This window comes from Varanus komodoensis, unplaced genomic scaffold, assembly GCF_004798865.1.
Source record: "Varanus komodoensis strain SLA01 unplaced genomic scaffold, ASM479886v1 scaffold23, whole genome shotgun sequence".
Taxonomy (NCBI): domain Eukaryota; kingdom Metazoa; phylum Chordata; class Lepidosauria; order Squamata; family Varanidae; genus Varanus; species Varanus komodoensis.
The window spans coordinates 7,077,086-7,103,454 of NW_025335627.1; the positions used below are offsets into that span (position 1 = coordinate 7,077,086).

Consider the following 26,369-nt stretch of genomic DNA (forward strand, 5'->3'; position numbering starts at 1 on the left):
CTCTCTCTCTCTCTCTCTCTCTCTCTCTCTCTCTCTCTCTCGCACACGAGAGGCAGAGGCGGAGGGGGGGAAGTAGACTGGCTTGTCAAATTGTCTGCTGATGGACTCTTGGGGCTGCGCCAGCCCCCATGGCTCATCAGGAACTACTAAGGCCAGCAACATGCTCATCCTTCTGGGCATGGTCAGGGCTGACTGGAAAGGGGACAGAAAGATGCCCTGAAACTGGTCATGGCCCCAAACAATGTGCTCAGCTTCTGGAGTTGGAAGCAGCAGTCACAATTTCTGATATGCTGTTACAAGGGAAGGCGCGCTTCCTGACAAGATTTCAGCCAATTCCACGCTGCTCTGCATGGAAACCATGCATGTGTTTGCTTTCAAAGGAGTAAAAGTGGCAATTCCTCAAAGGGATCCATTCCCCCCTTGAGGAACTAGAGTAAGCCTTCCTCTAACTGGGGCTGTTCGGATGTTTTGGACAACATCTCCTAGCATCCATGACCACTGGCCATGCAAAGCTGGCCCTCCCGGGCTGTCCATAACAATATGCGACTCCTGAGCATGCTTCTGCTGCTTCCGGTAAAATGGAATGGAGTGCTCCTGGAGGGACCGGAAAGATGGCCGGGATTCGTCCACAGAAGTGCTGCATCAGCTGCTAAGGAAAAGGGCAGCCCTTGGAGCAGATCCATCCACAAGCAGAGATACATGCCAGCATCGCACTTTAGCAGCGGGAATCACACTGTCACACTCCTGTGTGGTATGTAAGATGACACAAGTAAATAAGCTACCCCTACCCACTTTTCCTTGCTTACCAATGGCCAAGCCGTCGCTAAAATTGTGGATGCCGTCTCCCATGATCACCATCCAGGCGATATTGGCTATCCCGGTGCCTTTCAGGTCTTTGCCTGAGTGGCAGTGTCCATGGGAATGATGGGAGTGCTTGTGCGGCCAAAGATGGTTGTGCTTCCTCATGATGATCTTCTCCTTCCGATGGTTGCTTTCGTAGTCCACGTCGGGGACGTTGTTGTCCCGAACAACATGGGAGACGTCGTTATGGGTGTGCAGCATGCTGTTCTCCTCTTCCACGGACAGGAAGGCCTTTGGCAGGGAGTCCAGCTGGCCATCGAGGTCCGTCAGCTCCGTTTCATTAAGCCGGTCATCAGACAAAACAGAATCGTCTGCTCCTGTGCAGAAAAAAGCCCCAGAAACATCGCCTGTTCACCAGAGGTGACTGTGCTGCGCCAATTCGCATGGCGATCCTACCAACACTTTGCTGCAACAGTAGCCGTGCGCATCAGGTGCTGAGGGGGCACTGCTCTTGCATGTCTTTCCAGGCCACAGAGACAGCTGGACGTTTCTCACAGGAAGCTGTCGAATACTCCATCAGACCCTCAGGCCAGTATTACTGCCAACATGAAAGGGAGCGGCTCTCCAGGGAATCGGGCAGGGGTCTTTCCCAGCCCCACCTGGAGATGCCAGGAACGGAACAGGACGCAACTGCTCTGCCACTTAGCAGTCACCCTGCAATTCAAGCCTTGGGAACCGTGCAGGGCCTCATGCCACAACTGGCTGCTCCCTCCTGGGAGGAAGGAACGGTCCAGATCCATTGAGTGGAACCTTACTAATTTTCAGATACACGTGTTCCTCTTAACTGCCTGCTGGCTTCCTAGAACTTCAAACAGTATCAGCATAAATGGATTCTCTGTACCCTTTCGTCTGCTAAGAATGGTATGACTCATTTATCCCTCCATATACCTGGAGGGATAAATGGGTACCTGCAACACCACTCTTGAAAACTTTCAGTTTTTTAAGGAACCTTTAAAGGCATGATTTGCAAATACACAAATATATGAATATCTGGACTGTCACTGCTGAAGTCTTTGCATTACTATCCTCAGTAATAGGATACCTTGCTATATATAAAATACACAGAGGGTACATTATATGTACCGTTGTATGAGATTTACTGAAATCTCATGAAAGAAAACTGCAATATTTTATCTTATTTTCAGTTTGTTTCCTCTTCCCTTCTTTGTTTTGGTTGATTTTGAAATTCATAAAAAAAATAAGTAGTAAAAGCACCTTTAGTGTGACCTATTATATCCCTAATTTGTTGCTGGCAATATTTCAAGTGTGTCCATGCATAAAAATAACACTGAATTTGAGAGCAGCCTAGGCAAGATGATAAACCCTTTCTCAAAGCAGAGACAGGGGGAAATGCTACAACGTAGCGGCACGAAGGCCTGTTGCAGTCGGCCTGGGGTGCTCCGAGGTGCCGCTTTTTGGGGTGAGGGGTCTCCCAGGGCGAGGGGCTTTTCAGGGATGATGCCTCAGTTATGAAATACTCAGTCCAGAATGGCCCAGCGAGTGTGGGCTGCAGTTCAGGAGAAGACATGCTGTTCCTTGCCAAAGGTTTGAGGTTTGATTCTGGGAATCTCCAGGTAGGAGAAAGACCACTGGGAAAGACCACTGCCCAAAGCCCTTTCCTCACAAACGGGATGGAAGAAACCTTTCCGTATACCCAGGATCTCCTCAGAGATCAGAGAAAATGGATCCCCCAAGCTTCCCCTTGCTATAATCCAGGGATCTGGTCAAGTCCTTTAGTCCAAGTCTTGAGTCAAGTCTCAAGTCACTGCAAGAAAATTTTTGAGTCAAGTCGCTTCTCAAGTGCCCCCCAACCCCCCCCCGTCTGTCCCCCCCCCCCTCCCCCCCTCCTCCTGTCTCCTTGAAGCCTTCCCTTACCCCTACTGCAATCCCTCTCCCTACCCTGCCCCCACCCCTTGAAACTCCCTTCCTCCCACTGCCTCTGCTGGTTGTGCCTGCCTTCCAGAAGACCTTGCCGCACAGCAAGCCCTGGAACAACTTGGTTGTAAGCAATGTAGAAATCGCAGAGCGATGCCAAGCGGAGTTGCTGACAAGACTTGAGCCAGACTTGGGAGTGAGTCCCTCGACTTGAGTCCCCAAAAATGCTACCATCTTTCAAGAGACTGGATAAGCAATGCATCCTTTCTCCTCCATGTGTGAGGAAAGCTGGGGACGGGGCAGATCAGGGGAAAAGGAAAGGCTTCCTTTGCTACTGCTGGCAAGAGCAACCCCAGGCTCCCAAGCAGCTCCCACTGAAACCAGTCCAGGGCCATAGGCAGCCCTTGCCTGCTGCTTTAAGGGCTGGGTGTTCCAAGCACACTGAAGATGCTGAACAAAGTCCCATTCCGAGACAGGGAGACCCCCACGGAAACGGCCTGTTGCTTTGCAAGCAACAAAACAAAAGCAGCAAGGAAATGGTCTTCACATTTACCTGCAGTTTCCAAGCACCCTTAGAATCATGGCTTGGCATCCTGGTTTGCTGCCAGTCCTTAACTATGGTTTAGTACTTCAGAAGTATTGCTCCATGAAAACCTTTATAGCATGGGTCCTCAAACTACAGCCCTTGGGCCAGATCCAGCCCACCATGTCCATTTATCTGGCTCGCCTCGGAGATCGTTTTGGACCTGCTGGGAGATCTCTGAGCAAGCAAGCCACCGCCTGGCTGCACACGCCCGCTGCTGCCATTCAACTGGCCCCCTGTTGAAAAAGTTTGAGGGCCCCTGCTTTACAGTTCCTTAAGAACAAGAACTGCTCTTCCGTATCACTCTAGAGCACGGGTCCTCCAACGACGGCCCGCGGGACGGATCCGGCCCACCATGGCCATCCACCCAGCCTGCGCCGCTGTTCATGCCTGTGCGCACGCTTGCTGCGCAGACGAGGAGGTGGTGGCTTGCTCGCTCGCTCGCTCAGAGAGGGTCTCCGAGTGAGCAAGCCGCCGCCTGCCTCCCATACGTGCACGTTCGCTGCTGCCTTGCAGCGCGGGGGGGGGGTGGCTTGCGTGCCCCCAGGCACCCCCACTCACTGGCCCACGTGTGTCACCTCCGCCTTTCAACTGGCCTGCTATCGAAAAAGTTTGAGGACCCCTGCTCTAGAAAGACATTCAAAAGAAAACCCATTCTTCTCTGGGTTGCAACCTTTACTCAGATTAAGTGATTTTCATTCATGATAAAGGGGCCCCGACTGCAGATTCTCTTTTTACAGATAGTTCAGGAATGCTTCTTCCAAAAATGGTGCCTACAGCTAAAACCAAAGAATGCGAAAACATGCATATATAATCAATTTAATTAACTGATTGGAACTCATAGCCATGATGCTTTATTGGGTGACAGCTCCAGTTATCATCAATTAAAGCAGATTTACTGTCTATGGTTTACACACTGAGAGCAGCTTAAGGCACTCGGCCAGATTAATCACTGGGACAATATAACTGTCTTTGCAGAAGGGCTGCCTGAATGAACAGAGACAGGCTAATAATGAATAGTTACCTGCAAGAGGCTTGAGCTGAAGCCAGTCCGCATCGGGCCTGTTCAGCTTATGATCGGAAAGTTTCCTCCCAATCGGTGATCCATCCACCTTCTGTTTTTTCTTACACCATTTCTGTTTAGTTTGAAAACAAAAAAGACACCTGGCGGTTAATGATCAGCCTGCAGCAACGGGATGGTAATGAGCCAAGGTGCACTGGAACATCTGCACAGCACAATGAAGCGCGGATGCTGCAGCCTTCCAAAGGTACAGAGTGCACTCGGTTAAAAATGTCAGGATTGCTTAGCCCCAGAATGCTGAGTCACGCAGCATCTTCACATGGCTTCCATACAGTCTGAAGTGCCTAATCGGGGAAGCTAAGCAGGATCTGGCCTGGTTGAAACCTGGATGGGTGACTCCAATGTTCTGAACTGCCCAGACAGCTTTGGCTATGGGTGGTAATAGAAATGTAACAGAAATAAAAATCTTATCGAATTTTCCAAATGAAGCACAAATCTTCAATCGGTTGTGATCTCCTTGGCTAGACCATCCCACTGAAAGAAGATGCTGGGTCAACGGTCAACACTATTCATGGCCGGCTCTGCTGCTTGACTGCATTCACCAATCGCCACAAGCACCTCTGCACGGGGAAGGAGCCCGCCGATTTCCAACAGTGCCCTCCGATCCTCGCACACGCCTTGCTGAATTGCTTTGTTGCTGCTGTGCTGGACTCCCAAGAACAGACATGCCAGCCAGCTGCTGGAAGCAGGAAGTTCTGCCATGCTGTGCACTGAAAGCCGTGGCATCCAACGTGTTTCTTCTCTGGGCTCCCGAGAGCAAGGGTGTTGCTGGTGTCGTGGACAATGGTGAGGTGCCCCGGTGTGCCCAGCACAGTTGGTGGACCCCTGCCGGAGGGGCTGGGGCAGCTGGGTGTGGGAATGGCTCAGCAAACGGCCCTTGGGTCCCCGATACCTGCGGAGCCGTGTGTGTCAGAGGGGGAGATGAGCCAAGTTGCCCTTTCCACATCAACAGCTGATTCTTGCCGCACAGGACAACCCAGTCGGATGCTCTCAAGATGCTTCAGACTACAATTCCCAGAATATCTGGCCACTGGCCATGCTTGCTGGGGATGATGGCAGCCGAAGGCCAAAACGTTTGGGGGGGGGCATCAGGTTGGGGGAGGCTAATAAAGGAGAACTGTCCTTGCCCTCAAGATGTCTACCTGTTTTTTCCAAACATCAGTGGGATACTCTGAAAAATGAAAGGTATAAAACCTGCCTCCACCTAAGGCATATTTAGAACAAAGAGGCATCGTTTAGGAAGGACGCTTGAAGCAGGCTATCACACCTTGGCGAGGAGCCTTAGGAGTGCCTTCCTAGCATGCTGCAGCAAGCTTTGCAGGCACTTTGAAGATCTAACGGGGTCCATAAAAATGAGGCAGCAGCAGATTCTGCTTAGCCTTGCACTGTCAAGAAAATAGCAGGAACGAGTCAAAGGCAGGGCTAGAAAGTTATTACAAAAATGCTTGGGTAGCCAGGTGATCAAGCAGTTGGGAGTTCTTTCCCATCCTAGCCAAAAATATTAATTAAAAGGCCGTATCTTCAAAGGGAAGAAAATGTGTTATACAAGCCGTAACTTCAAAATCAGACTATTTGATTGACAGAAAAACACAAGTTCAATGTTTTTCAAGAACTGTAACACAACGGTGTTCTAGTGGTTTTTTAAATTAGTACCTCAGCTTGCAAAAGACCTTACGCACGTAATGAGAAAACAGCATTCACTGGGGTCCTTATCTCACATGCACTCTCTGTTTGAAGTGATTAGTTAGGCTTTCTCATGACTAACTTCCCTGGGATAGTAGCTACTCTTTCACAAGGAAAGCTCTCACGACTAAGCTTGAATCTCATGCTCTTTATCCCAACCAGTTTGCTTTATCTGGCTTGGCACAAGCACAACAGCCGGGCACACCAGCGTTTTGCTACGGCTGCTTCTAAGGCTAATTCTCAGGGCAGGGTTAGGCTGTAATGCCAGTGCTGCCATAGCCATTTCTACAGGCGACAAAACCAAAGCTGCCGAAGAAGCAGGATGCCATCACTGTGTCTTGGAGCACCGTACGATTGGCTCCTAACAACCAGCTGGCTTTCAGCAGATCACCAGATCACACAAAGCTAGCCTGGGATGAGAGAACATGACCCGACCAGTGGCCCCAAGCTTTTGGGGTCAATGTACACATGCAGAATTTTGAATTGCGTGGGAGCTCTCATAACATGGCTGCCATGCGGGGCTTCCATATTCACAGTGGGCATCATCAGTCACTAGGCATTCCTTTTCCCTAAGGCAAAGCGGTGAGGCTAAAAGAAGAGAAACCTGTGCAAGAATCTACATGGCCACTGGTTCAAGTGCTGGTTTGGGACCCAGAAAACCCAGTTTCTAGTCCCCACTCAGCCATGGCGCTCGCCGGGTGACTTTGGGCCAGTTGCTGCTTTGCCTCCTAATATACCTCCCATGGTTGTTGTGGGATAAAAAGGCCTGGAGGGGGCTTGTATAAGCTGCTGTGTGCTCTTTGGAGGAAAAAGTGACTGACTGACTGAATCTTCCAATCAACAAACAAGCGCTCCTCCTTTGAACACAAAGAAAGACGGTGCTGGGCAGAAACACCCCAAGTTCAAGGAATTTTGTTAATTAAAAATGTTCGGAATGAAAATGTGGGGTAAGAGCAACAGAACAAAAACTTTGCCTAGTGCACTCGACCTGCTCCAGGCTTTACAGACCTGGCTAACTGGTTACCCGACAGGACACAATTTTGGGCTGAATTAGTACAAAAGGAGCCAGCTGGAACTTCTACTTCTGAGCAATGGCCATTACAGGTTAAGGTTGCAGTCCTCTTTAATTAATTACTGGTGAAATCTGTGGATATGTTACAAGGTAAATTACTATTTATTTGAGACCCATGTTGAAGCTTTTCTTTTGTAATAACCAAGTATTATTAAGTCAAAACTGTAGTAATAAAATTGATATAATAATAATAATACTTCTTTTTGTGTAATTTCCTGCACTTAGCATGATGTGTAAATTTTGTGTAAGGTCCCTTGGTATCTTTTTTCTTTTTCATATTACTTTTTCTTTTATTTATAAAAAATAATCCCAAAATTCTGGGGGGGGGGATTTCGTCTTCCTTATAAAACATTTTCTACCCCATCATTACTATGTAGCAGAATGTAAGAAGAGGTACGGAAACATACCCTTTGCTTGTTGTAGTGCTTGAACATTCGGATGCAGTGCTCAATAATGAAGAGAAGGTAAATCCCCCCAAGGGCCACCAGTCCTTTAAGCACCATGTCGTACTCTTCGAGGAAGCCTTGGGCCATGCCGCCGTGGCCGTGGCCGTGGCCGTGGAGGTGGTGGTGCTCATGCGAGTGACCTTGCCCCACATGGTGGGTGTGGTTGTGCACCCCTTGCGACTAGTGGAATGGAAGAGAAAGAGACGGGATGGAAATTTTCCAGAGTGAAACTAGATCAGCCTTGTACTCCTCAATTAAAAAGAAAAGTTGCGCGCGCGCGCGCACTCGCTCTCTCTCTCTCTCTCTCTCTCACACTCTCACACACACACACACACACACACACACACACAGCAGGCAAGCTACCCCTCCCACCATGCACAATTCTTCTGACATCTAAAATAAAGGGGTTATACCTCATACATTTTGTTCAGTATACACTAACCCCAACTACTGAACAAAATGATGGTGTGATACTGAGCAGGTGTAGGTCTTGATGACATTTATAGCACAGGTCCAAAAACAGGAAAACATGGACTATTTGCTCTCCCAAAAAAGAGCAATCCACCCCTCAAAAACAAATAAACAAATGAACGGATTGGTGACAGTTTTCTCATTTATTTCTCAGATGAGGAATTCAGTAACACTTCCTCTTTTCTTATTGCATCTAGTGTCGATGTGTTTAGACTTATTATTTCATTTTAAATTAAGCTATAATCTGTCTCAGAATAGTAAATTATGATCTAATTAGTAAACCTATCGGAGGAGCATGTTCTATGGTTTTATCTTGATTTTACAGGTCTTGTTTCCTTAAATATTTAAGAAACATTGTATGATTAGGAGAGGCAGAGACAAGTTTTGATTGTTTTTTTCTTAAACAAAAATTGTGAAAATTCTGAAAAGAATACAGCCACTAATCCAACTAACATTTGTGCATAACTCTGCAAATTATTAGCTTTCTATCTACAGAATCAATATAACTCATACATCAATTTTCCTCTCCCAATGCCTTTTCAATATTCCAAAAGGCACAATTGGGAGTACAAATATCAGATCTTTGTGTGTGTGCTGTACAACTACCCATCTGTGCTGAAAAACTGAGACTATCCAGGGAAGTAGCGGGGGGGGGGGTCATCAATTTTGCCTCCCCTGTATGCACCTAAACACCAGAGTTAATTGTACCCTGCCATGGGCAACAGAAATCTCCTCAGTACTTCATACAAACAAACATCAGGAGACAGGTTAGCCAATGCACCAATTAATGGGCACCTTCAGTGCTACGGTGTGCTCAGTGGTGCATAAGGAGCTCTCAAAGGAAAGAGGAGGGGCAGAAATGGGACAAAACTTACATGCGGCAACAGGTGAAGCAGAGCGTCTCCACTCATGGTTCCGACGGCAAGAGCAACCAGGAAGGTGAGGAGAAATTTGAAGCAGCCTTGGTTAATGATAGGAATCAAGATCACGCCTAGCAAGGACAGTAGACTAATGACTGTGATAGAAATGATGCCACAAATCCAGGCTGTGGAAAGGGAAGGAAGAACATCAGTCAGGACACTTCTAAACCACTGGCAGGGTGCTCAGAGGTCAGTTGTTACTCAGAGGAAGGAAACCTGCCCTTCTCTAAAGCCCAGCCATTATGTATGTTCAACTGAGATCTGAGAGAGTATTATTTACTATCTGTATGACACGGCGGCAGTTGCTTTATCTATCTCTGATCTGATCCCCATGGAAGTACCATTGGGTCATCTTTAAGCTGACAGCAAATACATTGGCATATAGTTGCGTAAATTTAGCTCCACTCAAATGGACCCACGAAACAGCACGGAACAAAATACCAGGTATCACCACCTGCTTCCACCCACCAGAGGTTTTGGAGATTTCAGTCTGGGCACATTTGTCAAACCTCATGAGCAGAAAGAATGTCTTGTGACACAGCAGCTGGTGGAATAAATCACAGTTCAGCTCAGCAGACCCTTTATTTCATGACAACTTTATGGCCTTAACTAGTAAGTGTGAAACATGTAATCCTGCCCAGCATCAGGCTGTGATGTCCCTCACCAGTACTTGCAAGCTTTGCTTGTGTGCTGGCCTTCCTTTCCCCCACAAAAGGGCAATTTGTGAAGCTGATTGCAAGAATAAGCTTGTTTATTGGATGTTTCTCCCAACAGTCCCACCTCCCAAGTTGTAATGTGCAACTTGGCACAATGTCTGTCTTCTCCAGAGATAGTAAAATGCCGCTGGAAGAAATCTACTGAGAAAATCTAGAGTGTTCAGGTGGGCCTCATGCTTGTGTGGACCACCAGGACAGTCTCTAAAATGGCCCCTATGTGTACTTTATTTCAAAATTACTGATGATTTCTACTGGTGTCCACTTCCTGCTAAATGGCCTCCCTGGTGCAAGAGGAAGAAGGATGAGAACAGCTAGCTGGTGGAGTGGGGGCAGCATGTGTGTATGCGCACATACACACAACAAGACATGCGACCTTCCACGATAGGGTGCAGCTTTCCATCTAGGAGAGGGTTCTTCCTTCTGAGCACCCCTTCCTGCTAGAAAACACGGAGAACTCCCCCGAGGGAGACTGGGTTGAGGCATTCAGTCTTCAGCCAATACATTGGCATATAGTCAGCACCTCCACTTAGCTAAAGCCCCAAGGCCAGCTGCTAAGGACTCCATTTCTCCAACAATATTGGCAGGTTTGTGCTACCACGGTGATGGAACGAAACCACTGTTGATTCCAGATGGCAAGGCTTCTTTGGTGGAGGGGCGGGGGAGGACACACACCAAATACAGGGCAACTGAGGTTGCTGCCCCTCAGACTAGTCATGCTTCCTGGATTCAGACAACGCAGCAAGCCATGTCAGCAAGGGTTCTTGGATCTGACTGGTCCATGTGGCAGGGTTAACAAGTTGTTACCATGTGGACCAGGTCGAAGAGTGGAAGTTAAATATAAAATATCTCTAACAGAAGCTTTTTATGCCCAGAAAAGCTTACAGGAAACATATTAGGTGAAGCACAGAGTAGAGGAAAGGGAGGATGGAGAAAGAAGGGACCAGTGGAAGGAAAGCCAGGTCAGGATCTACAGAGGGGGCAGAAAGGGTGTGGCAGAAGCAAAGGCAGGAGAAGGGAAGAGAATAAAGGAGGCAATGACCTGACGGAAAGTGGTGGTGGGGGCACAGATGAGGTCCCAGACAGGCAGAGAGGAAAATGTGGGGCTGAAGAGGAAGTTCACCTTAGAAAACCGGCTGAAACTGAGTCAGGTGAGAACAGGAAGGGGAGCCGGGCCTTTTACAGCCCTGTGCACGCAGCTACAGACCACCTGCCAGGCGAGATTCTCACAGTCATAAGATGGGAGTGTGGCTAGTGTGCTCAGAGTGAGACCCATTATCACAATCTCAGCAAGGCTTTGTTCAGGAGGACAGTTAAATTAAAACAGTCATGTTAAATTAAAATTTCAGCAAATCAAAACAAAAGCTCCAAAAATTGGCAGAAATTCCTGTTTTGATTCTAGGTCACTTTTTTATAAGTTCAGGATATATGAATGAAACAAGAAGCCAGGTGGCTTCCAGAGTATGTCTGAAGTGTGCCAAACCACTAGAATGAATGGGGAGAGGGCTGTCTCCAGAAAGTGCAGGCTCTCCTGAAACATACCAAACAACCCCCAGACGTTTCACTTATTTTCCAAAACTGGGTCGCTTTAAAATGTTGAAGGTCTCCAGGATTACTTATTCATCAGATCCCTCCCTCATTATTTGGACAGAAAAAGCTTCTTTTAAAAAGAAGCACTCATCTGTGCAAACTTTCTAATTAACTTAGTTCAACAGCATAAGCATGATGATGGGGGGGGGAGAGGTTTGGTGTGTGCACGCTTTTTTAGAAACACACGCACATTTTTTCAGCATTTTAATTGGCAGAAAAAGCTTTGCAGCCTTTTCAAAAACTGTCCTGGCAATTAAAGTAGGGTCAGCTCTGACTAAAACAGAGCTACCCCCAAGAGATAAACCATTTACTACCATATGCAGCATACAGGATATTTGGTGTACAGAATCTTTGAACACAGTTAATGAGGTAGTAGTGTGCCACTATGGGAGATTTATACATAACAAGTTAACCTTTCTTAATGATGCTGCAGTCATTAAAAATAATTACCACCAGGGCATTCTTTTTGACAATTATTAACATATATCAGAACATGCTCAAATTTGTGCTTTGTTCTGACAACGCTAATAAGCGCCTGCAAAAGACTCACCAATATTTGCCATTAGCAATACAGTTATTTTCAAATAAGGGCAATTTCCTCCAAGGTTTTCTCAGATGACAGCAACTGTGCCACCATTAGAAACAAAGAGTAGTTTCACATCCATTGGAAGTTAAGAGAATCTCTGGATAATTATGTGAAGGCCTGAAAATAAAATGCCTCTTTAAAAATTCAGCATAGCTAGCACACCAAACTAGCTTGTCTTCATTGCAGGGAAACACACCTTTTCCTTGTCAACACCTGCCACCTGATATACCTCTCTGATGATCCTGCATGTCTCAGGTAGACTGGAACTCTCTCCCGGTCTGCACCTTTTATTTCCAGCATTCAGGATTGGATGCCAACAGTACCAATGACTTTCCTCTCCCTGTGCATGTGTTGGATATACAGGTGTCCCTTCCTGACGGTATACCTGATCTACATGTCCAAACGTGAAGAGGGGGCCTTACTTAACTCCTCCCTTGATTTCATGAGGGGTGGGGGTTAAACAAGATTTTTGGCATGTCCAAATACATCTTCCTGGCTTATCACAAGCAAATCTGAGATTCCTCTTCTCCAACACAGCCCGACGCCCTCCTGGCATGCTGGACTAGCAGGCTGGAGACATTATAAGAAGGCACCAGACTAGGAAGGGCTCCAGCTACACAGACCGTTTTGTTTCATGTTTGCTTCTCCCTCATTCTTTATATCCCCATCCCTTATCTATAGCATGGGAAGGCAGTGATTGTGTTCAAGTCCTTTACTCCAAATCTCCATGGTTGTCATGGTGGCCGTGAAGCCCTGAGCTGTCCTGGATAAAGAGGACCCGGCATGGATGTTGAGGTCACCCAGGCCAACATCCAGGGAGTCCTTAGCACCAGGTCTGGGACCACCTCCGCCAGCTCAGGCAGGGAGTCTGCTGGACAGCTGGGTTGATGGTACAACAGCAAAACCCCTAATCTGTCTTGCAAGCCCAGTGCAAGATATTAGCACTCAGGACCCGCCCTCGAGAACAGGGATCCTGAATTGTCCTTTGTGTCGCACAGCTGCCTCTCCATGGCAGCCATTGTGTGGTGGAGCTCAAGACAATTTCTCCGATTGCCAGATCTACTCGTGTACCCAGGAAGATTGCCAGGCCGGCCACAGAATCCACGGGGTTTGTGTGCTTCGCCAGTAATAGCTGCAGGCAGATGGCTTGCATGGTTAGGCTGGCCTGAGCAACCTTGGAAACAAAGGCTGTAGTAAATGTCTATATATATTTAAAACCTGTACTAGTCCTTTACTTAGTAACAGAAAATAATATTAACAAAACCAAGCAGAAACCCAAGTACATGAGTGCTCCAACCCTAATGCCTTTGACAACACCCTTGTTAAATTTCTCCTCACCCGATGCACCCGTTTTATCCATATCCACAAGCGATGCATTTTTTCCTTTGGCCAAGTCTTCAATCAACAGCTCTTCATAATGTTCAGTACAAACCCTCTTGTCAATCTGATACAGCAATGCAGGACACAGGTATGTAAACAAACTGGGGGAAATGGGAGAACTGGGACAAAGGCCATAATGCCTTAGCAGCTGTGTGACGTTTAAACACTGCAAACAAAGCAGGAAAAGAAAATTTAGCGGGTCGTCGTTCTGTTCAGGAATACATGTTGTTAAAGCCCTAATTCGGGCATCCAGGCTTCACACTTGCACAAAGTAGGGTTCTGTGAGGGCGGGGGCACCTTCCCTGCACCTACCCCCTTGGGGTACGCCCGCTGCACTCCATGCATTGTAAGAGAAGGTCTGAAGGAACTGACCTCCTGAGGAAGCTTGTCTACCCCCTAAGAGAGACCTGGCACCAGCTGTTCCAAGCACTGGGTACCACTCAACACGTAATCCCAGAGGGTTTTTTTCCCCACCCGAAATTAATCTCCAGCTAGGTTGATGACTACTATGTGGTTCTGCACTTCTGTCATGTGCTGACTCAGGGGCTTGTGCATTTCATTCAAAGAAAGAAAGGGGCAGATCCACCTTTCAAATGGGCTTTGTGCTTTCCGAAAAGATCGGCTGAATCTTTTTGACATTGATTCTATCCTGGGCAAACACTCTGACTTCTGCTTCTTCTCCCTCCTCCTGCTTTTAGTACCACCCTGGCTGATGAGCAGCTTAGTAGGCACACTGGGGAACTAGCACTTCCTAAAAGAACCCAGTCAACAAGCAGACACACCAGTCTATGCATTGCGACTGCTCAGTGGCACCGCTTTGTATAAGCTCTGCTGACCCACCCCGCTTCGGAAACCAGTGTTCCCACTTGTCTTCAGTCGCTCTCAGAACCACCAGCTCCCTGTTTCTTGGACTGCTGCCTGCTACTTTTTGAGGACACGCCTGAGGATCATCAGTGGAAGTTTGTGTCCACTGACATTAAAATACTCACTCCTGGAAGTGAAAGGGCACAGTAAAACCTGGTCAGATTGCAGAGACAAGTCCCCTTAAATAAACCCCTGGGCATCTTCACCTTGCAGCATCCCAGTAAGGAGAACAATTCAGACAAAAAAAAAGGTGACAGCACTGATTTAATGATTATACACCATGCTGGAACAATTTAGAATAGCCTTGCAAATAAAAGTTATTATTCTTTATAACTGACCTGCTATCCCCAATATAAATGTGGCTTAATAGGTGAAAAGACCATTTGCCTGACACCAAAGGCTTGTGAATCACTCCTGCTTGGCTTCTGGGCAGTAATTCTTAGCCACCCCGGTTAATCAAAGGTGCCTACCTAACAAGCTTGTCTGAGAAAAAGCCAGGGAGGAGGTGTTCTCGGCAGTGCAGCTTTTACTCATCCATTTTTTTTTTACCATGGAAAAGCAAGCAATGCTGAAAAGCCTCTATCCAGTCTTAGCTAGCTGGCAAATTCTTGGGTGCCATATATACGGAGACTGAAATCAAAACGACATGCGCTTATATTCTCGAAGGGTTTGTCAACGTGCACTGACCTCTTCGCGATGGTGTCTGTCTTCGGTGTGGTCTGTGTGACCGTGAGCCGAAAGGAAGTCAGGCTTCCTCACGCCCATCTGCTTGCGAGATGTTTCCCGACTGCCGGCATGCGGATGCCCGTCGCCGCTGGCAGGATTTGGATCCTGGTGCCCATGAGTGGCCGAATGATCATTACTGTGTTCAAGAAACTGGGTGTGCGAGAGAGACGTCCCGTGCACATGGTCGTGCTTGTGAACACGATTGTGCTCGTGATGCTCGCCGGAGTCATGGCTGGGAGCAAAGTCCGGTGCTGCATCAGCTGAAGCATCGCTGCTCTTCTTCCGGTCTTTCCACTGCTTCCTGTGTTTGCGGGGCTTCTTCTCTGGCTGTTCCTGAGTACTGTTGGTTTCCGTGGAAGGTTCGTGGCTCGGCTCCCCGTGATTGCTGGCACTGATGGAGTCATTATGAGCGTGATGGGTATTATTATGGTCGGGGTGATGGCGCTGGTGGTGCTGGTGATGCCGCCGGTGCTGGTGGTGCCTGCGGCTGTTATGGTCGTGAACGCTTTTTCCATTGGGCTTTAAAGATGGCCCTGCCATTTCCTTTTTAATGTCACACTTCCGGGATTTTTGGGCAGACCCTTCATTCACAGTCTGGTTTTCTGAACCTGAGTGACTATGGGAATGAGGATGGCTGTGGGGATGAGAATGCTTTCCTTCTTGTACCTCTATCACATCTAAGTGAGATACATGATCGTGGCCGACATCCTCATGGTTCAGTTCCATGACTCTGACTTCTCCAAGCCCAAGGCTCATCAGCAATTTCTCCAGACCAAAAAATGTCAGTTTTCCATTTTCGCCATAGCGGTCAAAGAGTTTTTCAATGTAGTATTTCTGCTCATCTTCCGCTTCCTTACTCGGTGCAGGTTCTGTCCTTCCATTCTGGAGATATGGTATCTCTGAAATCTGACAGTCATTGTGGTTGTGGCTGTGACTCTCTTCAGATCCGTGCTTGTGACTATCTCCATGGCAATGGTGGCATTGATGAAAGACAAATGTCAGCAAACAAATGAGACAAAACTGCGTGTGCCTATGTACCTTCATTTCTGTTTTCTGCAAGAAAAGAGAAGAAAAATGTTTGGCTCTTGGCTTCCGTTAGGATAGCCCCCCAAAAATACTTGGACAGCAAGTGATTTAAATTGGGACAATTTCTGCAAGACCCAGTAAAAAACTGAAATATCACACCCCTTTGAGAAACCACCACCTAGAAATTTACATTGGGAAAATGGTTCATTCTGAAGATGGATGTGGAATTGTCTGTTTGCGTAATTAAAATATAAAAATGGTAATTAAAATATTAAAAATGGAGGTGTGAGCTTTTGCGGACTAGGGTCACCTTCATCAAATGCATCATGAAAGCGTGTATCATGAAATATACACCATTCTCTCAGATGCCCCTAGACTCTTTGTTGTTTCATTAATACAGCTACTAAAACTGCTATTCCATGGAATTTAGTTGTCACTGTTGAAAAAAGCAGATACAAGGAACAACTGAATTGGAAATGTTGGTTCAAATTCCAGCCTCTTTAACCATGAAAAAGCAATCAGTGCTTAAATCTTTATATAGTACACTGGCTAGCCCTTCTTTGATGTCACATACTCTGAGGTTCAAATAAAAATCCTTGTTACAAGAGAAGGAGGGCAGGGGAACAACTCTCCATTTTATTTAATTACAGAGTCTAAAGATCAAGGAGATTTTCCAGCAAAGTAGAAAGTAAATGTGAGTAATCATTTTCTACTACATGCCAAATCATTAAAATTGCATGATTCCAAGCCCCGAGTTAGCGTAATTATTCTAATACAATCACAGCCAGGATTTTTACAGGTTTCTCTCTTATCTCTCTCATACACAATACACACCCAGAAACACAAACATAAAAACCAGCCACCGGCTTGTGTGCAGGAAGGGGCTGAATACAACCTGCCTTCTGAGTACATCCTCCTCCTCATTTCTCAAGCTTACAACATGCAGGCTGACAGCTTACCTGTTTCATTCTTAAAAACTCAGAATGGCATTCCATGAACCTCACTGAGATCTCATGCTGCCAATACGCAAAAGCTGAAATTTGTTCAAGTGAAAAGGTCAGTATCATTTACAAACATGTGCTTATTTAAGTCTTAATACTTTAAAATTAAGTAAATTAAGTAACCCTCCCCTGAAGAACATGTAGTGACTTATTTTTTAACCTGCATTCCATTTACTATCTTAGCCACAGCTGGGGAGAAGGCATCCGTATAGCTGGAGAACAGATGCAAAACCATATAGGAATGTTTGTGTGATGCCAGAAATTAAGCTACATGGAAATTTCAGGAGCTCATGAAGAACAAAGAGGCAGATGCCAGTAGGAACAACTTCTGGTTACCGATTTACATCCAATCCTTCTTCCAAGGAGCTCCAAGCAGCTCTGCAGCTGATAACAACCTTGCAAAGTAGAATGAGCTGGTAACTTTCTCACGGCCACCCAACAACTATATAGTTAAGTGGAGATTTGAATTTGCAGTTTCCGCATCAAACCCAGGCATCTAGCTTCCAACAACACACCATATCGCATACAACACTGTAAACAGTCGGTATCTCTTTAGGGATTTTACTTTTGCAAAAAATAAAAATCTGGGGTTGATGGGAGTTGGAAGTCCATCTGAGAGGCACCCATTGGGAAAGGCTGTCCTAACTTATCTACATGGGTTTCTTGAAAGAATGGAAGAATGCCATGTTATGAGAGAAATAAATCCAGTTGGGTGTCATTGAAATGACGTCATTCAAAGTGTATATTCATGTAACTGCATGGCAGGTGGGTGCTCTTTTCATTGGAAGGTGGGGCAGGACATCACAGATTTATGTTGAAGCAGAAACTTCTCAAATCTGCCTATTCATACAACGTCTTTCACAAACTTTAAAGTTACTCTGTTTCTAAGGCAGTTTGGAATTAGCATGGAAAGACCTTGCTGGGACAGATGAACATAGAAAGGACCTTACCTTCTAAGGGCAGAACTAGAGTAACTGTTTAAGCTTGCCACCATCCACACAACTTATGTGAGGTAAAGGAGCTATTTGTGAACAAGTCATAAGACGAAGATCAAACTAGCAGCATCACTTTGGTCTGCCTTATCGTGGAGCACAGATGAAATATCAGGAATGTTAAAAAAAAACCCCCACAACAGCTTGCCCCCAGTCCATCCTTTGCAAGATGTTCCAGCAAAGCAGGGGCAGAAGAAAGGAACTGAAAAGGAAGGGAATGTTAATGCCTTTGGCATTTCCTTCCTAAGTTGAGAGGCACCCACTGCAAGGAATGGATTAGAGATGACCAGCAGGGATAACACCAAGCCAGGGAACCAAATAGAATATGCAGAGCTACATTCATGGAAGCCAAGATACAGAAGCACAACTTCAAATTCTACCAAAAATAATTAAACACTAAATATAGAAGATTTGGTAAAGCCAGTCACAGCCAGTGCCAAAGACTTTGCTACAAGCAGAAGTGCTACCCAGTTCTCGCTCTGATGAGCTCTCTGGTGAAGCTCAAAATACAAACACACCCCCTCCTATACTGCTTTAGGCATTACCAAGAATGTACTTGCTGACATCTCACCCTGACTCAAGTACGACCCTAATCCTTTCGAGTAGCTCCTGATCACATTCATGTGACTTTCACATGCACCAGACCTAAGACTCCGCTGGAAATGTGGCCATGCACCCCTAATTTTAGACCAGCCTTGCTCAACCTGGTTGCTCCAAATGTTTTGGGCTACAATTCCCAAAATTCTTCAGTGTGGATCATGCTGGCCAGGGCTGATGGGAGTTGAATTCCAAAAGATCTAAAGAGCACCACACTGGGGAATGACTATACCATGATGTTCAGGTTGTGGGATGGCACAGAAATGAAATGAAATGAAATGAAATGAAATGAAATGAAATGAATAACTGGGTAAGTGGACAAGGGACCAATCCAGAGAAGTGTCATGCCATGCATCCTGCCCAAGAACACATACAATTTCCCTTCTTCTCTCTCACAGATGCAAGTTTACAATACAAGCTGTTACTTATCTTAAATTCCCCCTTGTTTGGCTTGTACTCCTAATTTTTTTAAACTGCACAGTCTGGAATTTCTAGGGCACAGGGCAATAGCATGGACAAAGCTCAGCAGTGAGAGCCAGTGTGGTGTAGTGGTTCAGAGTGTGGGACTGGGGCTCAGGTGATCTGGGTTCTAGGCCCCACTCACCAACGCAGTCAACTGGGTGACTTTGGGCCAGTAACAGAGCCTAACCTACCTCACACAATGGTGGTGGTGGTTGTGGGAATAAGCTTGAGGGCAGCAGGAAGAAAATGATGTAAACCATTCTGAATTCCTTAAAATAGATAGATAGATAGATAGATAGATAGATAGATAGATAGATATGGCCAAATTGCAGATGGGCTTACGCTGCACAAAGACTGTGGGAAGGCTGATACTTAGGCAGACAACCTTTGGCAGCTTATAGGATTCCGAAATTTCAACAGAGGCCTGCCTCACTTTATTGATGACCTTCCAGAAGCTGGCAAACCTTTTCCCTGAAAGCATAAGTTTTTAACTTGCTGTTTTCAACTGGTCTCTTTCTTACATATTTCATTGACTGTTACAGTGTTATTTCCTGCTCCTGTTTTTAATCTTTCGTTCTTCCGCTGTTACTTGAAAGATTATTTTCATCTTTAATTTTTAAGCAGATGATTTATTGTTCACTGGCTCAAACTCTTAGGAGAAGGGATGGGGTATACATGCTTTAAAATAACTAAGCAAATAACACATTGATACAGAATGTTCTTTCCATTTAATTTACAGATTTGATTCAGCAGCCATCAGTGGGGGCTGCATGACTTTGGGATATTTAACTACAAACCGAAGCAGGTGCTTTGCAAAAAAGCCTCCATCTGAACATCCTGAGCTAGGGTTCTTTTCCTTTGGTAACAGGTGACAACTGACACCACATATAAGAAAACGGAGGGAGATGCATAGCAAATGGATGAGCTGCTTCCCTACCTACAGCTGCATGGAAGCAAATTTGCATGAACAAAATGGAACTTACCTCAAGGGGGCAGAGGGGGGAGTGTGCGCGACCTTAAAAGGGGGAAAAACCCAAAAACTACATTCCTAGGAACACCCAAAACATTAATGCTAGTTCACTAGCAATATTGATTTTAGCCAAAGGGAAAGTTACTCTAGTTTATTACGGTTGAAATGAAGAGAGGAAAAAAACTTTGTGCATTCAGGGATAGGGTTGGCCAGCAAGCACTGAGAAACCTTGGTAATAACCTATCTCATCTATTTATTTGATCATGTTTTTCAGTATAAAAGCTCTGAAGTGAGCATGAACATTCTTCTGGTGGTTATGTACTGGAACCATTATTCTCCTCTTTCTGAAACACACATACACCACCTAGTTCTAGCTTTTGTCTAGATTTTTACATATCTGGGGTGCTAATGGTGGATACTGAGGCTGCGATTCTACAGTCACTTGCCTGACAGGAAGTCCCATTCAACTCAGTGAAACTTGCTTCTGAGTAGACAGGCAATAGAATTGCTGGCTTTCCACTTTTTTGAAAGTGCAACCCCATTATTTACAGCAAATGAATGGGGTGACTCGATCCCTCTCACCAACCTTATATCCAAAGACTCCTCTGTAGAAAAACAAAAGTCACCAAATAATACACTTTCTAAATACTGCTCACCTGAAGTAGGAGATTTATAATTATCCCCCAGCCAACTCAACCTGCAACCCACTCTCCCACTGAGGTCATAATCCTATTTGTCTGACTGGATCCTGCTGGGAATTCTAGGCCTTTTTTGAGTAAATACACATACGATGGCATCCTTGATTTTTCAAGAATGTGCATAAAATAAGGCAGAAATCACATGATCCACCAACATTTAAAAAAATGGTTCTGACCCCAATGGCTGCTACCCACAGTACCAATTAAAACAGAAACTGTCCCCTATTTCCTGTGTCCTTGCATTCTACACACAATTTCACATTTCTTTTCAGAAAGAGTTGTTTTAAAGTCCTCCCCCTCTCTCTGGCTAAAGCTTGACATGGAAAAAGGACTGGGAAGAAAAGGCTTCTCATCCTATCCCCAGTTTGTTTAAACTCCTAACAGAAAACACATGGGCTAGCTTATTCTTTCCCACCCAGAAATAAAAAGAGCTAGGCAGTGGTCAATTTTTTGCTACGGAGTTCCAGCCTCGAGGACTGCACTGCGTAAAAACAAGGGAAGTGTGTGCAGCACCTAGCCAGGACGTTCTGCAGTCCCTGGTGAGGATGAGGCGGGACAGGGGGGCTACGGAGCTGACTGAGAGGGCACTGACACGGGATATCACCCATCCTTCCATCCAAGAATGGGTGAACTCATCATGCAACCAACCAGATTTGGCTACATGACAACATCCAACAAACGAAACTATTCAGAACAATGCCAGCACCTATAAGCTTAATTTACCCTTAATGACCCTGTTGAATCCATAATTCCAATTGGCTGCATGACTTTACTCTTTCTGTGAATAGAAGCCCAGACAAGGTGCCAAAAAAGGCTCCGAAGCAACAGCCAGTCAGAACTCAGAAAAGCCATTTGATCACCATGAAAAGGGAGGAGGTTTTGAGCCACACCCCCTAAAATCCACCCTTTCACACCAAAATTAGAACCTGTAGGAACCTGTATAAAATCTGGCAACATATTAATTGTAATGCAATCTGTGCAGGCAACAGAGAAAGTAACTGACACATTGAGTCAGACGTGCCATGCCTTCTTTTTATATTTTAGTGACGTGTCTTTGCGGTGTGTTAGATCAAGTTGGATGGTGTCTAGACAGTGTCTCTTAAGCTTTTCTAAAATCATAAAACCAAATGATGGGAACTCTCCAGGTTCCCATGGAGATAATGGAAGCCTGCAAGCAGTGATTAATATAAGTAATTGAGAACAAATGTATTTCAGAGACAAAGCATTCTAAGCAACCAGTTCTAACCTGGAATTTGGTTTTTATGGGGGTCATTATTTCAAAAGTATTCTCTTGATTTTAAACAAGACCCAACAAGAATTGAGAAAGCTGCTCACAGTATCTACTTAGTAGATAAGGAAAATTTTCCTGTGCAACCTCACACATCCATCCCACAGGTGCTCAAATTTCCTATTCAAACAAAGTATGACTAAGGTTCATGATTAATTCAAGAAACTTCTATTAGAAAGTGCTGTTGAAGTGAGGGACAGTGTGAATGGGCCATGGTTTGTGCATATCTCAACTTGATCCATGAAAACTTAACCAGTTTTTCCTGTTACATACAAAATGGGAAACTGTGATAAGAACTGGAACAAACCAGGATCTGAAGCTACATGAATGATCTGAAGCTGAATGTGGTTTCTTACCCTAGCTTGTGCTGATCCTGGTAATCATGATTTCCCAGTTCAGATATAATGGAAATCATAATTAACTCAGAAATTCTTTGAACATGGTATGCTAAAAAGGAAAGAAACAGACGACATGACACTAGGAACATGTGTACATCCTACATTTGAATCAAGCTAATATGTTCATAATACTCTTAGAACTGGAGGTCAATCAATGCAGTTGGTAATAGTTGTAGGATGGATAAAAGGAATGTCTTCACTCTAAGCATCTCTTTTTAATTCACTGCTACAAAATGCCTTTTAAAGTATAGAATGCTTATGGAACATAACAACTGTGGAACCATTGTATTCAGAGAGAGAATACCACAGAATATCAGGTGAGGGATATAAAAATTGGAGATAGCTATTACATTTGTGTAGCACTTACAACCTTCTCAGAAGCATCTGCCTGTTCCCTACTAGGGACAAGGGTGCTTGGCTAGATGTCTATTTTGCTTCAGCAGAGAACAGCAGTTCTTGTAATATTAAGCCAGTACAGAGGACTGAGCTACAACTAGGGATGTGTGATTCTATGAAGCCTGAGATGACGTATTCATCAGCTTTGCATTGCTAGGCTTTTCCTGACCCAGCTGTGCAAGTCTTCTTCCCCCACACAGAAATCTGTTCATTGTGTACATTCTCCAAGATATGCACGTTGTTATGCACATTTCTGTACATGTGTATCCAGTGAATGCAACATGCTTGTATATTTCCTTGCAGTTTTCCAATGTGCACATTTTTGAAATATTTATGAATATTTATTTATATTTATGAATCTTTATGAAAAACAATGCAAATTCTTAAAGATAGACTTCCAACTGGAAATTGTGTTTGGGTCTGTTTGGTTCCAGAAAGGTAAACTAAGCCCAACAAATTTCCCTCCCATCACTAGCTGCAACAAAACTACAATTCATGTGGCAAGTGGCTACTGGGATATAATTACAGCTGTCTCTTACCTGACTCTAAAACTTGGTTTACAAAAATTAATCAGCCCTTTTATAATGTATCATCCACATTTGGGCTGACTGAAAGTTTATTTCTGCTGTTATCTTATCTGCATTAAGGAAATTTAAGTTTGCAAAGCTGCCACCTCTTTATTGGTAGCCCCTCTTCAGGAGAACGGATTCATAGTTGCTACCTTTCTTGCAGTCAGTAAGAAACCAGGGAGATATCGATGCAAGTTCCCATTTCCGTTGGAGTGCTCTCATTTGCATAGCATGATTATGTCCTTGCTCTCCATCCCTAAACCAACAATATTCCTTTGCATCCCATAGGTCCCTACTGGCCATAAGAAACTCGCTAAGGAAATAAAAAGTTAAAAACACCAGTTCTTTGACTGTTCAAGGTGGCTGATAGTCAAACCTTTAGAATATTTTTGAACACATTTACAATTAAACCAGCTGTTATCATGAAGAGCACAATCCAATATTTGTATACCTTGAAATTTGGGAGTTCACAGGTAACCCAGTACAAAGCAGAAGAAATGGCAGAAGTTATAGTCACCTCCCTATCTTCCTGCTCTGCCTTTTGGCTAGATCAGGGGTTGGCAAGCCACGGCTCCGGAGCCACATGTGGCTCTTGAATGCCTCTGTTGCGGCTCCGTCACTCGCATCACAGCCACTGCCGATCCGCGGCCCGTGCCGGCACAGCGGATGTATCTGGTGGTGAAAGTAGAGTCCAATGCTGTAAAGATCTATACTCCACAGGAATCTGGAATGTAAGATCCATGAATCAAGGCAAGCTGGATGTGGTCAAACAAGAGATGACAAGACTGAACATCGACATCTTAGGAATCAGTGAACTAAAATGGACAGGAATGGGTGGATTTAATTCAGATGGCCATCAGGTATACTACTGTGGGCAAGAATCCCTCAGAAGAAATGGAGTAGCCTTCATAGTCAATAAAAGAGTAGGAAAAGCAGTACTGGGATACACTCTCCAAAATGACAGAATGATCTCAGTTCGAATCCAAGGCAAACCATTCAACATCACAATAGTCCAAGTCTATGCCCAAACCACTGGTGCTGAAGAGGCTGAAGTTGACCGGTTCTACAAAGGCCTACAGCACCTTCTAGAATTAACACCAAAAAATGATGTCCTTATCATCATGGGGGATTGGAACGCTAAAGTAGGAAGCCAAAAGATAACCAGAATAACAGGCAAGTTTGGCCTTGGGAGTACAAAATGAAGCAGGGCACAGGCTAGTAGAATTTTGTCAAGAGAATACAATGGTCACAGCAAACACTCTTTTCCAACAACCCAAGAGACGACTCTACACATGGACATCACCAGACAGTCAACACAGAAATCAGATTGACTATGTGCTCTGCAGCCAAAGTTGGAAAAGTTCTATACAGTCAGTAAAAACTAGACCAGGAGCTGACTGTGGCTCAGATCATGAGCTTCTTGTTGCAAAATTTAGGCTTAAATTGAAGAAAAGTAGGGAAAAGCACTAGGCCACTCAGGTATGACCTCAATCATATCCCTGATGAATATACAGTAGAGGTGACAAATAGATTTAAGGAATTAGATCGGATAGACAGAGTGCCTGAAGAACTATGAACGAAGGTTTGCAACACTGTACAAGAGGTAGCAACTAAAACCATTTCAAAGAAAAAGAAATGCAAGAAACAAAATAGCTGTCTGAGGAAGCTTTACAAATAGCTGAGGAAAGAAGGGAAGCAAAAGGCAAGGGAGAAAAGGAAAGATACACCCAATTGAATGCAGAATTCCAGAGAATAGCTAGAAGAGATAAGAATGCCTTCTTAAATGAACAGTGCAAAGAAATAGAAGAAAACAATAGAATAGGGAGGACCAGAGATCTCTTCAAGAAAATTGGAGACATGAAGGGAACATTTCATGCAAAGATGGGCATGATAAAGGACCAAAATGGAAGGGACCTAACAGAGGCAGAAGAGATTAAGAAGAGGTGGCAAGATTACACAGAGGAACCATACAAGAAAGAGCTTAACGTCCCTGCTAACTACAATGGGGTGGTCACTGACCTCGAGTCAGACATCCTGGAATGTGAAGTCAAATGGGCCTTAGGAAGTCTGAGCAACAACAAAGCTAGTGGAGATGACAGTATTCCAGCTGAGCTATTCAAAATCTTAAAAGACGATGCAGTAAAAGCACTACACTCAATATGCCAGCAAATTTGGAAAACTCAGCAGTGGCCACAGGATTGGAAAAGGTCAGTTTACATTCCGATCCCAAAGAAGAGCAATGCCAAAAAATGTTCAAACTACCACACCATTGCACTCATTTCACATGCTAGCAAAGTTATGCTCAAAATCCTACAAGCTAGGCTCCAGCAGTATGTGAACCAAGAACTACCAGAAGTACAGGCAGGATTTTGAAGAGGGAGAGGAACTAGAGTTCAAATTGCCAACATATGCTGGATCATGGAGAAAGCTAGGGAGTTCCAGAAAAACATCTACTTCTGCTTCATTGACTATGCTAAAGCCTTTGATTGTGTGGATCACAACAAATTGTGGCAAGTTCTTAAAGAGATGGGAGTACCAGACCACCTTATTTGTCTCTTGAGAAACCTATATGTGGGTCAAGAAACAACAGTGAGAACTGAGCACGGAACCACTGATTGGTTCAAAATTGAGAAAGGAGTTTGATGAGGCTGTATACTGTCGCCTTGCCTATTTAACTTATATGCAGAGCACATCATGAGAAAGGCGGGGCTAGATGAATCACCAGTTGGAATTAAGATTGCGGGGAGAAATATCTACAACTTCAGATATGCAGATGATACCACTCTAATGGCAGAAAGTGAAGAGGAACTAAAGAGCCTCTTGATGCGGGTGAAGGAGGAGAGTGCAAAAGCTGGCTTGAAACTCAACATTAAGAAAACTAAGATCAACTAAGAAGTCCTCTCACTTCCTGGCAAATAGATGGGGAAGAAGTGGAGGTAGTGACAGATTTTATTTTCCTTTCTCCAAGATCACTGCAGATGGGGACTGCAGCCAAGAAATTAAAAGACGCTTGCTCCTGGGAGGAAAGCTATGGCAAATCTAGACAGCATACTAAAAAGCAGGGACATCACCCTGCCAACAAAAAAGCTTATAGTCAAGGCTATGGTTTACCCAGTTGCAA

The 26,369-nt window shown here is 45.0% G+C and overlaps 1 protein-coding gene across 2 annotated transcripts in view; it reads right to left on the reverse strand.

Annotated features, from left to right (window-relative positions):
• The window catches only part of SLC39A10 (solute carrier family 39 member 10), a 48,139-nt gene that overhangs the window by 8,284 nt on the left and 13,486 nt on the right, over positions 1-26,369 (reverse strand). The window contains exons 1-7 of one of the 2 annotated variants that reach the window (XM_044432007.1): positions 16,837-17,289; positions 14,813-15,904; positions 13,220-13,427; positions 8,948-9,117; positions 7,563-7,781; positions 4,344-4,455; positions 807-1,178 (exon numbers count right to left, since the gene is read on the reverse strand). In XM_044432007.1, the coding sequence (XP_044287942.1) occupies positions 807-1,178; positions 4,344-4,455; positions 7,563-7,781; positions 8,948-9,117; positions 13,220-13,427; positions 14,813-15,904; positions 16,837-16,944 (2,281 nt within the window). In that variant the 5' untranslated portion in view covers positions 16,945-17,289. Of the gene's footprint in view, positions 1-806; positions 1,179-4,343; positions 4,456-7,562; positions 7,782-8,947; positions 9,118-13,219; positions 13,428-14,812; positions 15,905-16,836; positions 17,290-26,369 lie in introns of those variants that run through there. The other variant, XM_044432008.1, reaches the window with a different exon arrangement.